This window comes from Doryrhamphus excisus, chromosome 12 (genome assembly GCF_030265055.1).
Source record: "Doryrhamphus excisus isolate RoL2022-K1 chromosome 12, RoL_Dexc_1.0, whole genome shotgun sequence".
Taxonomy (NCBI): domain Eukaryota; kingdom Metazoa; phylum Chordata; class Actinopteri; order Syngnathiformes; family Syngnathidae; genus Doryrhamphus; species Doryrhamphus excisus.
The window spans coordinates 20,081,110-20,094,552 of record NC_080477.1 but is presented as its reverse complement, the minus strand read 5'-3'; the positions used below and the strand labels follow the sequence as shown (position 1 = coordinate 20,094,552).

The 13,443-nt window shown below is 33.6% G+C and overlaps 1 protein-coding gene across 3 annotated transcripts in view; it reads left to right on the top strand.

Annotated features, from left to right (window-relative positions):
* The window catches only part of fto (FTO alpha-ketoglutarate dependent dioxygenase), a 215,212-nt gene that overhangs the window by 55,899 nt on the left and 145,870 nt on the right, over window positions 1-13,443 (top strand). For 2 of the 3 annotated variants that reach the window (XM_058089308.1, XM_058089307.1), the window contains one exon: window positions 10,341-10,456. In XM_058089308.1, the coding sequence (XP_057945291.1) occupies window positions 10,341-10,456 (116 nt within the window). Of the gene's footprint in view, window positions 1-10,336; window positions 10,457-13,443 lie in introns of all 3 variants that reach the window. The other variant, XM_058089306.1, reaches the window with a different exon arrangement.

Sequence of the window (13,443 nt, the reverse complement as noted above, 5' to 3'; positions counted from 1 at the left end):
AGTCCACTTTTATTAAAAAAGAAAATACGTATATATCTATATAAAACATGTCCCGAGTTTAATTATAAAATATTAGCAAGATTGAATTTGATCTTTTCCTGTTTAAATTCATCCCGGGTGCGTTCTTTCAGGGCATGCCCCGATATGACGTAACACGCAGCTCCAGACGTTTGTGATCCAAACTAAATTCCAAGACTGGACGAACGAAAAAGTCGCAATACGGAGTTATTCCAACAAGTGAAAGAAAAACTCGAGGAAGTCGTTATCACGTGATGTTGATGGTTACGTTTTACTGGGCATGCCCCATTGACTATTCTGGTTGATTATAACGGCGCATGTAGACAAGAGATTGGAATATTCCTTTCCATGGATACCATTGTTTTCGGAAAGGTCATTCGGAAAGATTCTAGGGCCTTGTACTGTATTCTACAAGATGGCAAAGTTTTCTGATGCTAACCGATTAGCATAAACATGCATTTGATCCCGCCTCTACACGCCCTCCCCTTTGCTTGAGCATGGTGGGACTCCGCCCGGAGGCCCCTCTGATAGTAGGTTAAAGCTGTGTAAACCAAAAACAGCCTTCAAGCTCTCCTTCCTCCACTTAGCCGCTTGTTTCCCACTCAGGGAAATGCTTCAAAATCCAGGCTGTTCTCATTTGTCCTCTTGGTCTGTGATGGATTGTACGGCAACAGTCCCCCCATATGTTATCTAAAGATGGGAGTCAAGCCCCTGGCGTCCCTCGCTAACCCCTTTTCACTCGCAACAATGAGCGATGCTGGCTCGGGGTGTTGCGGGGTCAAAGGAGAGGACCACGAGGGGCATCGGCAACCCCCCCCCCCCCCCCCCCCCCCCCGATGTGCTAGCTTGCCTCAGGCCAACAGTTAATATTGCACTTCACCTCTTCCCCCCCGAATTTGCGCCCCCTGGGTACCCGGCACACATCCAAGTCGACGCCAGCACCCGGAACGCCATGACAGATGAGTCTGACGTAAGGTTGTTTAAAGGTTGGAGACAATATTAATTATTCAGCACTGCCAAACAATAGAGTTGTTTTTTTATGAAGTGGGGGGGGGGTGTTAGCTGAGTTAGCAACACCTGCTATCATGCCACGCAGCGCCCCAGGATTAGCAAGAATACGCCCCTACCGGGAGGACGAGACCGATTTATTCAGCAAAGGAACCTGCTATTTATAAAGAACAGTTCAAATATGCGTTGAGGTGAGGTGAGGTGGGAGGGGGTTCGGTACCCCCCCCTTGGCATTTGCAATGATCGATGTGGCCATTTGTTTGAAGTTGCCCACAAGAGCAGAACACCCACTTAAATGATGTATTGTTAGCCGTGTTATTTATGATGCCGGTCCACTTTGGCGTGCGCCCGTGTGCATATTGCGCAGGTTGTGTTTGACATGGACGACCGCAGTGTGAACAAGCCCGAGACGTGCAAGCATTCTGACCCAAGCGCTGCCCTCTGGGTCTCTTTCGGTTTCAACACAAGGAAAGAAAAATGCTAACTGCAAGCTATTGTGCCTCTTCAGTTGGGTGCCAGAAAAATGGTGGGCGAGCTAGCAGATGGCGGGTGGGTTAACCCACCGTGCGTGGTTTTAGTCCGTACATTTACCGTACGCTGTGTACATTGTGCATGTTTTAAGTAACTTGTATGTGACTACAACGTACTTGCAACGTGTGAACTCTGTATGATGCCACGTACGATCGTACAGGTACGGTGGAGCCCTAAATTTTACTTTACTATGGTACTCATTATGTCATTGGATGCTCATATCGCTTTGTACTTCGGTACGTGACATAAATAAAATAAAATAAAATAAAATTACATAAAATTAAATAACATTAAATAAAATTAAATAAAATTAAATAAAATTAAATAAAATTAAATTAAATACAATTAAATACAATACAATACAATACAATACAATACAATACAATACAATACAATACAATACAATTAAATTAAATTAAATTAAATTAAATTAAATTAAATTAAATTAAATTAAATTAAATTAAATTAAATTAAATTAAATTAAATTAAATTAAATTAAATTCATTTTCTACCGCTTTTTCTCACAAGGGTCGCGGGGGTGCTGGAGCCTATCCCAGCTGTTTTCGGGCGAGAGGCGCGGGTACACCCTGGACTGGTGGCCAGCCAATCACAGGGCACATATAGACAAACAACCATTCACACTCACATTCATACCTATGGACAATTTGGAGTCGCTAATTAACCTAGCATGTTTTTGGAATGTGGGAGGAAACCGGAGTACCCGGAGAAAACCCATGCATGCACGGGGAGAACATGCAAACTCCACACAGAGATGGCAGAGGGTGGAATCGAACCCTGGTTAAAAAAAAAAAAAAAAAACTTAAAAAAATTTTATTAGGAAAGCAGGAAGTGAACAAATGTAACAGTTACTGAGTCGCCAATTAACCTAGCATGTTTTTGGAATGTGTTAGTGTTCTTACAAAGAACACTAAACTCATCACACACCAACTTAACACGGAAGAGGTATAATTATGAAACCAGCTAAACCAAATAATTCATTTATTCATTCATTTTCTACCGCTTATCCTCACGAGGATTGCGTTTTTTTTTTTATAATAAAAAAAATCCATAAACTCTATTATGGAAAGCAGGAAGTGAACAAATGTAACAGTTACTGATTGTAAAAGTACCAGATGGAGGGGTAGGATTTAATAAGCTTTTCTTCTTCCTACTCCTTTTGGACATGTGGAACTGTGAACTGATTATGGGATGCACTCAATTGTAATCTGATGCATGTTCAAATGAAATAAAACCATTACCATTACCATTACTTACGGAAGTGCTAACGGCAAGCTAGCACCTTCCCTGGACGGGACAGTTACAGTTGTAATTTTAAAAAAAACAACAACAGTTCCCAAAATTGTACAGTGTATGCAAATTGTTCGGTATTGAAGTGGGGGTGTGCAACCCAGCATCGCTACCCGTCCCTGGCATGTTTACCTTTTGAAATGCTAATCCCAGACGCAAACGCCGTGTCCCATTTAAAAAGCTACTGTGTCACTTCCCAGGTGGGTGTGTGACAGAGTGCCCTCGGGGACAACCCCCGCCCCTTTTCCCCTTTGCTAATGATGTTAACCCCCCCCCCCCACCACGGTAAATATCGAATCTTTTCCCACATGCAGATGCTCGTGACCTTGCAAGGTGGCTTTGAAACACTTCACCTGAGGGGCGTTTTGACGTCGTTGGAATCCCTTAATGCATGTCTCCTGCTGATGTGTGCCAGATGTAGTTTATGCACCCGTTTTTTTTTTAAAGCACATGTTTATTGTTGATGTTTACTGTACTACACAGGCAGAATAGGACATCATTAGCATCTTGAAATAATGGAGCTGTGACCGATATATGACGAGAATTATGACATGAGCTCTTTAATAAAACACATTAAGGAATTGAATAATGATAATGCATCAATTATAAAGATATATGGAGATATATGGATCTGATGCATTTGAACATGCATCAGATTACAATGGAGTGCATCCCATAATCAGTTCACAGTTCCACATGTCCAAAAGGAGTAGGAAGAAGCAAAGCTTATTAAATCCTACCCCTCCATCTGGTACTTTTACAATCAGTAACTGTTACATTTGTTCACTTCCTGCTTTCCTAATATAATTTTTTATTTTTATTTATTTATTTATTTTTCAACCAGGGTTCGATTCCACCCTCGGTCATCTCTGTGTGGAGTTTGCATGTTCTCCCCGAGCATGTGTGGGTTTTTTCCGGGTACTCCGGTTTTCTCCCACATTCCAAAAAAACATGCTAGGTTAATTAGCGACTCCAAATTGTCCATAGGTATGAATGTGAGTGTGAATGGTTGTTTGTCTGTATGTGGTATCTGTGATTGGCTGGCGACCAGTCCAGGGGTGTACCCCGCCTCTCGCACGAAGACAGCTGGGATAGGCTCCAGCACCCCTCGCAACCCTCGTGAGGAAAAGCGGTAGAAAATGAATTTAATTTAATTTAATTTAATTTAATTTAATTTAATTTAATTTAATTTAATTTAATTTTATTTTATTTTATTTCATTTTGTTTAATTTTATTTAATTTTATTTCATTTTATTTTATTTTATTTTATTTTATTTTATTTTATTTTATTTTATTTTATTTAATTTTATTTTATTTTATTTAATTTTATTTAATTTTATTTTATTTTATTTAATTTTATTTTATTTTATTTTATTTTATTTTATTTTATTTTATTTTATTTTATTTTATTTTATTTTATTTTATTTTATTTTATTTTATTTTATTTTATTTTATTTTATTTTATTTTATTTTATTTTATTTTATTTTATTTTATTTTATTTTATTTTATTTTATTTTATTTTATTTTATTTTATTTTATTTTATTTTATTTTATTTTATTTTATTTTATTTTATTTTATTTTATTTTATTTTATTTTATTTTATTTTATTTTATTTTATTTTATTTTATTTTATTTTATTTTATTTTATTTTATTTTATTTTATTTTATTTTATTTTATTTTATTTTATTTTATTTTATTTTATTTTATTTTATTTTATTTTATTTTATTTTATTTTATTTTATTTTATTTTATTTTATTTTATTTTATTTTATTTTATTTTATTTTATTTTATTTTATTTTATTTTATTTTATTTTATTTTATTTTATTTTATTTTATTTTATTTTATTTTATTTTATTTTATTTTATTTTATTTTATTTTATTTTATTTTATTTTATTTTATTTTATTTTATTTTATTTTATTTTATTTTATTTTATTTTATTTTATTTTATTTTATTTTATTTTATTTTATTTTATTTTATTTTATTTTATTTTATTTTATTTTATTTTATTTTATTTTATTTTATTTTATTTTATTTTATTTTATTTTATTTTATTTTATTTTATTTTATTTTATTTTATTTTATTTTATTTTATTTTATTTTATTTGTTTTCTGTCCTTCCAAAGACAAATAGGGTTAGCTACCATGCATACAGTGAACTCTCCAACAGGCGCCGTTATTCTGCTCATTACACAACTGGCATGGAAACAGGAGTTCAGGACATTCTGTTCATTTTCACCATAAAATCCACAGTTTTCGAAGCTTTTGAGTGATATTTATGGCCTGAGGAGGTACATGCCTGAAGTGTTGGCAGTCACATACAGTAGCTAGCAGTCAGCCGCACTAAGTCTGACATTGTTAGTTTTTTTTTGTTTTTTTGTTTTTTTTTTCTGTATGTGAGCCATGTGTGAGGCTTCCGGGGTTGGAAGTAAACAGTCGGAGTGCAGAGTGGGATCGATCCAACTCTCGCCAGTTCTCACCTCAGGGCCCTCCCGGTCCCCAGAAATTGATTGAGAGAATACCATAAAAGAGGAAAAAAATGGAGCTTCATTAAATGTGGAGCAAAGGCAGCTACTTCCCTTTTTTGCCACAGCGGGCAGTCAGGTAGCGACTAATGTGCAGCTAGTGTGTCCATCACCTGGGGAGATGACAGCAACTGCCGCGGGGGGGGGGGGGCACTAGTGGCATCTTAAGAGAGGAAAAACTAGCACCGACAACTCTCTCTCTTTTCCATCCGTGTGTCCGGATCTTGGTAGTTCTCAGCTGGACACTCAGCCGTCTAAATGCCACGACTGCACAAAGTCCACAGCGGATACCCAGATGCCCAGCTTTGTGACTGCAGGGGACGGGGACGGGGACGGGGACGGGGACGGGGGGTGGCCATGTGGCCTCAAAGCGGTTTGTTTCCCTTCTGGCGGAAGGACAGGCAGACAATCAGAGAGACCGAAGCCAGAGAGGAAGAGGAAGGATGTCCGATATCGGGCCTCGGCGCCTTTGTTGTGTGTTGTTTGAGCCGCAGTGATCGAAGGGGGGGTGGGGGGGGGGGGGTATCAGGAGCATAAAGGATGACATTTCTTTGAAGAGTGGCTTGTATGGAGCCACCGAGAGGCTGCTGAGCAGTGCCGACAAGGACCGCTCCTCACTTGTCATCCCTGCTGGGATCAGAGTGATCATCGTCTCTAACCGAGATAGCGCATAGCATACTGAAGAACATACTCGGCTACAACTGATACCTTATTCTGTAAAATACCACTTTATTCTCGTAATATTTCAACATTATCTTGAAAAAAAAAGCAAAATTTTATTGTAAGATTCTTACTTTATTCTCTTTAAAAAAATATGACATTTTAAAATACTTAAAATATGACATCTTAAAATATTACATCTTAAAATATTACATTTTTACTTTACTTTTACTTTAAAAATTATTTAATTTTTTTTAAATAAAAAAATATTATAAAAATCAAGATTATAATTATTCTGTAAAATACTACTTTATTCTCATAACATTTCAATATTATCTTGAAAAAAGCAACATTTTATTGTAAGATTCTTACTTTATTCTCTTTAAAAAAATATGACATTTTAAAATACTTAAAATATGACATCTTAAAATATGACATCTTAAAACATTACATTTTTACTTTCCTTTTACTTTAAAAATTATTTTTTAAAAAATTAAAAAAATTAAAAAATATTATAAAAATTAAGATTATAATTATTCTGTAAAATACTACTTTATTCTTGTAATATTTTCAACATTATCTTGAAAAAAGCAACATTTTATTGTAAGATTCTTACTTTATTCTCTTAAAATATGACATTTTTATCTTAGTTTGTGACTTTAATAAAACAAATTCAAGATTATAATTATTCTGTAAAATACTACTTTATTCTAGTAATATTTCAACATTATCTTGAAAAAAAGCAAAATTTTATTGTAATATTCTTACTTTATTTTCTTAAAATATTACATTTTTACCTTAGTTTGTGACTTTAATTAAAAAAAAGTCAAGATTATAATTATTCTTTAAAATACGACTTTATTGTCGTAACATTTCAACATTATTTTGGAAAAAAAGCAAACTTTTATTGTAAGATTCTTACTTTATTCTCTTAAAATATGACATTTTTACCTTAGTTTGTGACTTTAATTAATAAAAAAAATTCAAGATTATAATTATTCTGTAAAATATGACTTTATTCTCGTAATATTTCAACATTATCTTGAAAAAAGCAACATTTTATTGTATGATTCTTACTTTAATTTCATAAAATATTACATTTTTACCTTAGTTTGTGACTTTAATTAAAAAAAAATCAAGATTATAATTATTCTATAAAATACAACTTTATTCTCAGTAATATTTCAACATTATCTTGAAAAAAAGCAACATTTTATTGTAAGATTCTTACTTTATTTTCTTAAAATATTACATTTTTACCTTAGTTTGTGACTTTAATTAATTTTGCAGCCTACAACTTTATTAATTCTGTAATTTTAATGGGGCCTATGAAGCATTCCCCACTTCTCTTACCTCTAAATGTAGTTAAAATGTTGTATTCTCATTTTAAACGATGCCAATGTTTCAGATAAAGAGGTTAGCATATTTGGAAGTTAGCCCTGAAAGACGTTTGGATGGCTCAAAATGCTCAGTTTCAGAGGGCGTGGTAAAAGTGACCCTTTGTGATGTCACAGAAGGGCAGACTTCCTTATATGGTTCATAGCTAGGAATCACTTTGATGCTGATGATAGTCTTCTGAAACAACCTGAATAGTGAAGTTGCAATCGATGGAATGCGGAAGAGAATATTCACAGGCGTGTTCAGTACATCGCTAATACTTCTTTGTACTCCACTTAACCGGAATTGTATGAAAATACTGGTAAAACAAAAATGTCGAGAACATTTGCTTTCTACGTATGTCACAGAAGCCGTGTTGCGACTTCCCCCGTGAAGCGACGCTAAACAGGGTCTGTTGTGTACGAGGCTAAAGCTCCTTTTTGGAAGAAGTGTAAACAAAATGGTTTTCACAAAGGCAACAATGGCGCTTCGAGTCCCATTTGAAATGTATGCGACTCCACTTTGTGTTGTACACTTGTCAAAATGAAGCCAAGCTCGCTTTGTTTTGGCTGAGGATCACGCTTTGTAGGACGATTTGGGGGAGGGCAAGCGAGCGTTGGCGGCGGCGTCGTCTTCGCATCTTCTCGTCTTTACGTTGGCGGAAATCGGAGCAGCGTAGGGGCGGCGGCGGCGGCGGTGGCTTTGACATCTGCGCTTACACAGGCAACTTTTAGGCAGGCATGCAAACAAAGGAGTGCGATGCAAGGGCACAACAAACGCACACGACGCAGCTCGGAACACCTGGCTTTACGGGAGCGTGCGTCCTTGCAAGGATTAAATCAGCACTTCAAAAGAGCGGGAGACAAAAAACATAGTCCCGGCGGAGGAGAGACGGTATGCGAGACTGTCATCTGCGAAAGAGGCGGGAGGGGAGGGGAAGCAGGGGGCGGAGTTTTCAGGTGCGCCGGTGGGTAAGAGTGTGATTTCCTCTGTGCTGAATTGCTGTTTGAATTCCCTGAGTGTGCCATCAGACTGTATCCTCAAGGGCATTACATTGAGAAAATAAACACCTCCACTATGTAATAGGAAATATTATGAAAAGTTGAGCACAATTGTGTGAAATGTGTTATTTTCACATACAGTATATTACTTAAAAAAAAAACAACAGAAAATTATTTTTACATTGAAAGGTAAGAAAAAATATTAACACCAATTAACAACTCTATTCAATTATAATGAATATAGCAGGAGGAATTTATTATAATAAATTGCAGGAGGTCATTATTCTATGTGACTCACACTAAACTCATCACACAGCAACTTAACACTCAAAAGGTTTACTTCATTCATTCATTCATTCATTTTCTACTGCTTTTCCTCACGAGGGTCGCGGGGGTGCTGGAGCCTATCCCAGCTGTCCTCGGGCAAGAGGCGCCAGGTACACCCTGGACTGGTCACCAGCCAATCACAGGGCACATATAGACAAACAACCATTCACACTCACATTCATACCTATGCACAATTTGGAGTCGCAAATTAACCTAGCATGTTTTTGGAATGTGGGAGGAAACCGGAGTACCCGGAGAAAACCCACGCATGCACGGGGAGAACATGCAAACTCCACACAGAGATGGCCGAGGGTGGAATTGAACCCTGGTCTCCTAGCTGTGAGGTCTGCACGCTAACCACTAGACTGCCGTGCCCCCCATTTTGTTTACTTAAATAATACATATGCAAACATGTACCAATATGAGTTTCAATGGAATGCATTTTGTTTGTGCAAGGCATTTCACTGGAGGGAGCCCAGAAGGAGGCTGATGTCATCGCAGCGCCCCAATGAATACGTTGTTTATTACGATGTTGTTGTACTGTGATATATAATGACTTCCTGCAATTTCCAATGGGTTGACAAGGTTTTTGACAACATTTACAGACCAAAATCTACGGTAAATTTACACTCGGGCTTTAATTTTGAGTTTTAACGGTACAATATGTTGTACCTTATTGATATTGACTGCTTTGTTTCCCAGATTTCGATTGTAAATTTATATAAATGAACAAATGTTAATACTATACATGCACAGGTATGATTGTATTGAGTTTTATTATTTAGCTAATCAATATCTATCTGACTAAAATGTAATCCTTTTTGAAGAAAGTTGGAACTAAAATGAATTCTATTCAATTATAATCAATATAGTGGTCCTATAGTCGCGAGGTGCGCTTTCCTTAATTTGAGCTGTAAAAAAAAAAAAAAAAAAAACATACAAGCTTGTCAACCCATAGGAAATTGTGGGAGGTCATTATTCTATGTGACTCACACTAAACTCATCACACAGCAACTTAACACTCAAAAGGTTTACTTAAATAATAAATATGCAAACATGTACCAATATGAGTTTCAATGGAATGCATTTTATTTGCGCAAAGCATTTCACTGGAGAGAGCTCAGAGGGAGGCTGATGTCATCGCAGCGCCCCAATGAATACATTGTTTATTACGATATTGTTATACTGTGATATAATATAATAATGCTATAATAATGTAACTAAAATGAATTGATTTTTTGAGCACACTATACAGTATCATCCTGCTGCCTTGCTAATGTACCATCGCAAAGTAAATCACGTGTCACACAACAAAGGCTTGCCCTTATGTTGTCATTAGCAGATTAACTTGTCATGATTTAAGGTCTCACGATTTCACCAGGGAATTGTGTTTTCTTTGTTTTTCTCCCAAATTGCGTTTAATAATTCAAAACCAATTTATTACAAACCAAACCAAAAGTGCTATGCTAAATAAATCAAACTGTAAAATGGAGTGGCTTCTGGCTTGGCCCATATGCTACGTCACATGTTGATCATGTATGTGTGTGTGTTTACATGTATGATGATGTGCTTGCAGGTAGAGTTCGAGTGGCTGCGACAGTACTGGTTTCAGGGCCAACGCTACACGCGCTTCTGCAGCTGGTGGAGCAAACCCATGGATGAGATGGAGAAGGACTGGAAGCTCATGGAGACCATGGTGAGATTTAATGGGACCCTTTGCTAGAACTGCATCTCGGAAATGTCACCTTTACAAAGATAACACGTGAAATAATGCAAATAGAAATAATCTATTCCAGATTATAAAATTAGCTGTGTCGGCTGACATTCTTAACTGTCATAGTAGTGTAAAAAATAATATTTTGAATAGATTAAATTGTTAAACTTTTTATTGTTATTATTTCACAAATTAACGCAAACCCATAAAAATTGATAATCCCTTTAATGATAATAATAATAATTTTGTCATAATCCTTGTAACCTCAGAGCATTGGGCTTCTCAGCTACAAAAAATAGTAAAATAATTATAATAATAATAATAATTTTGTCCATATTTGTGCTGTATTTTTATGTATTTTATTATATTTAAATTGTATTTTTATTGTGACAATAATAAAAATAATAAATGATATAGTAATATTAATGATGATGATGATGATGATGATGATGGTGATGATAATTATTATTATTATTGTTGTTGTTATTATTATTATAATAATCATCACCATCATTATTATTATTATTATTATTATTATTATTATTATTATTATTAATGTTATTAATAATTAGTTATTATTTCTTTTTCATGAATCAGTATTTTTATTATGTGATTTTATACTTGTTATATATTTAACAAAATATATTTAATGTCTGATAAGAAGTACAAAATTTATGACTTTTAAAAAACTATTATTATTATTGATAATAATAATAATATTGCTAACTATTATATTATTATTATTAATAATAAAATAAATAAAAACTAGTATTATTATTATTAACTATATTGTTATTATTATTATTATTATTATTATTATTATTATTATTATTATTATTATTATTATTATTATTATTATTATTATTATTATTATTATTATTATTATTATTATTATTATTATTATTATTATAAATTCATAATAATTAATTATTATTATTATTAATTACTAATAATTAATAATAATAATAATAATAATAATAATAATAATAATAATAATAATAATAATAATAATAATAATAATAATAATAATAATAATAATAATAATAATAATAATAATAATAATAATAATAATAATAATAATAATAATAATGGTTTTTAAAAAGTCATAAATTCTGTACTTCTTATCAGATGGTAAAATATATTTTGTTAAATATATAACAAATATAAAATCATATAATAAAAATGCTGATTAATTAAAAAGAAATAATAATAACTAATTATTAAAAGTAACAAACACTGAGTAGTAATTAAAAAAATAATATCATACAAAATAATATCATACATTATATAAAAACATATACAAATATTCACAAAATATTTTTTGTTTTTGTCATTTAATATCAAATCTTTAGCATCCATAAACAGGTCATAATGCATTAACACAATTAACATTGCACCCAACAAATGTCCCATAGTTCAAAAGGTACGAGTGTGTGTGTGTGTGTGTGTGTGTGTGTTTAAAATGACATGATGGACCGGCGCCTTATTAAAGACGTGTCATTTGTTTAATCGCGGCCTTGCAGACGTTTTATAGCGGAGAAGGACGCAGCTATTAGTCAGACAGCGACTGTAAAGGAATCACTTTGTAATGTCACACTCATAATTAAGTCTCGGCAGAAGCGTACACATGTGCAACACACATCATATACGTATGCATGCTTTGCTCTCTAAAAAGAGTGTGTGTGTTTGTTTAGCAGGCGCATGATCTCCCAAGCAGCAGGGGGCACTCTTGTATCACTGAAGCGGGCCCCTCTCTCTCTCCTTCGGTGTTTGTAAAAGTCTCTCACCCACTTCATGGAGGCTCCAGGAGCTCTGGGTGTGTGTCAGTGTGCAGAGCTGAGCAGTAATCACATCTAATGCTCAGGCAGGGATAAAGACTGAGAGCACTTCCACTCTCTCTCTCTCTCTCTCTCTCTCTCTCGCTCGCTGTCCAAGTGGGTGAGTGGATGTTTTTTTTTTTTTTTTTTTTTTTTGGGGGGGGGAGACAGGAGCTAAACTCATCTGGAGCTCCACCTCCAGGGGCCCTAAGATGAAGTGTGTGATTTGGACCCGCATTTAGAGAAGGGCATCAAGTGAAATGTGAGGTCTTTTTTTTTTCCCCTTGTGTTGGTAGTGTCGCCATCTCTTTCCTGACGTTGTGGAGCGGACAAGTAAAACACAAACACTGTGTGTATGTGCGCGCTTGTGTGTGTGTGTGTGTTCATACTTGGAATTTCTCTAAGCACTCAAATTACACTTTTTGACAATGATATCTATTTGTATAAATAGTACATAAAAGTATATACGGGTGCGTCCACATTCCAAATGTATTGTTTTTTTTTTACTTAATACAGGCACATTTTAGTAAATGGAAGACACACACACACGGTTATAATATAATAGTTATTTATGTAATATGCAATATTTATTTTTTTATTTATGTATTATTATTTATTTTATTTTTTAGCAGAAGTATGGCTTATAATATTAGGATTACTATTTTTTTACATTATTTTACTTAATTTTTTTATTGACTATATATATTTTAATATTAAAAAAACATTTAAACTATAGTGCATGGAATAATAGTATGAACAAATGAAAATGAACATTTTTTTATTATTGTAAAACAATTATTTTCATGTCAAGTGTGTGTGTGTGTGTGTATGAATTCCTTTTCTGTAAGGAATTGTATCCCATCTTTTTAAATATAATATTAACAATAAAAATACATTTTTTAATATAATTGTATTTTTTAATTTATAATATAATATTCTAATAATGTGCTTGCTATAAGCAATACAACAAATTATATTGTTGTTGTTTATGATATTATACTTGATATCCACTTATATTATTATTATTCTATTATTATTATATTATTAACTACAACTCCATTTAGTATTTTTATACAGTATGTAGTAGAGCTACACACTGTATAAAATTATAGATAAATATGGTTATTTATTTTTACATCTTATTTATTTTGT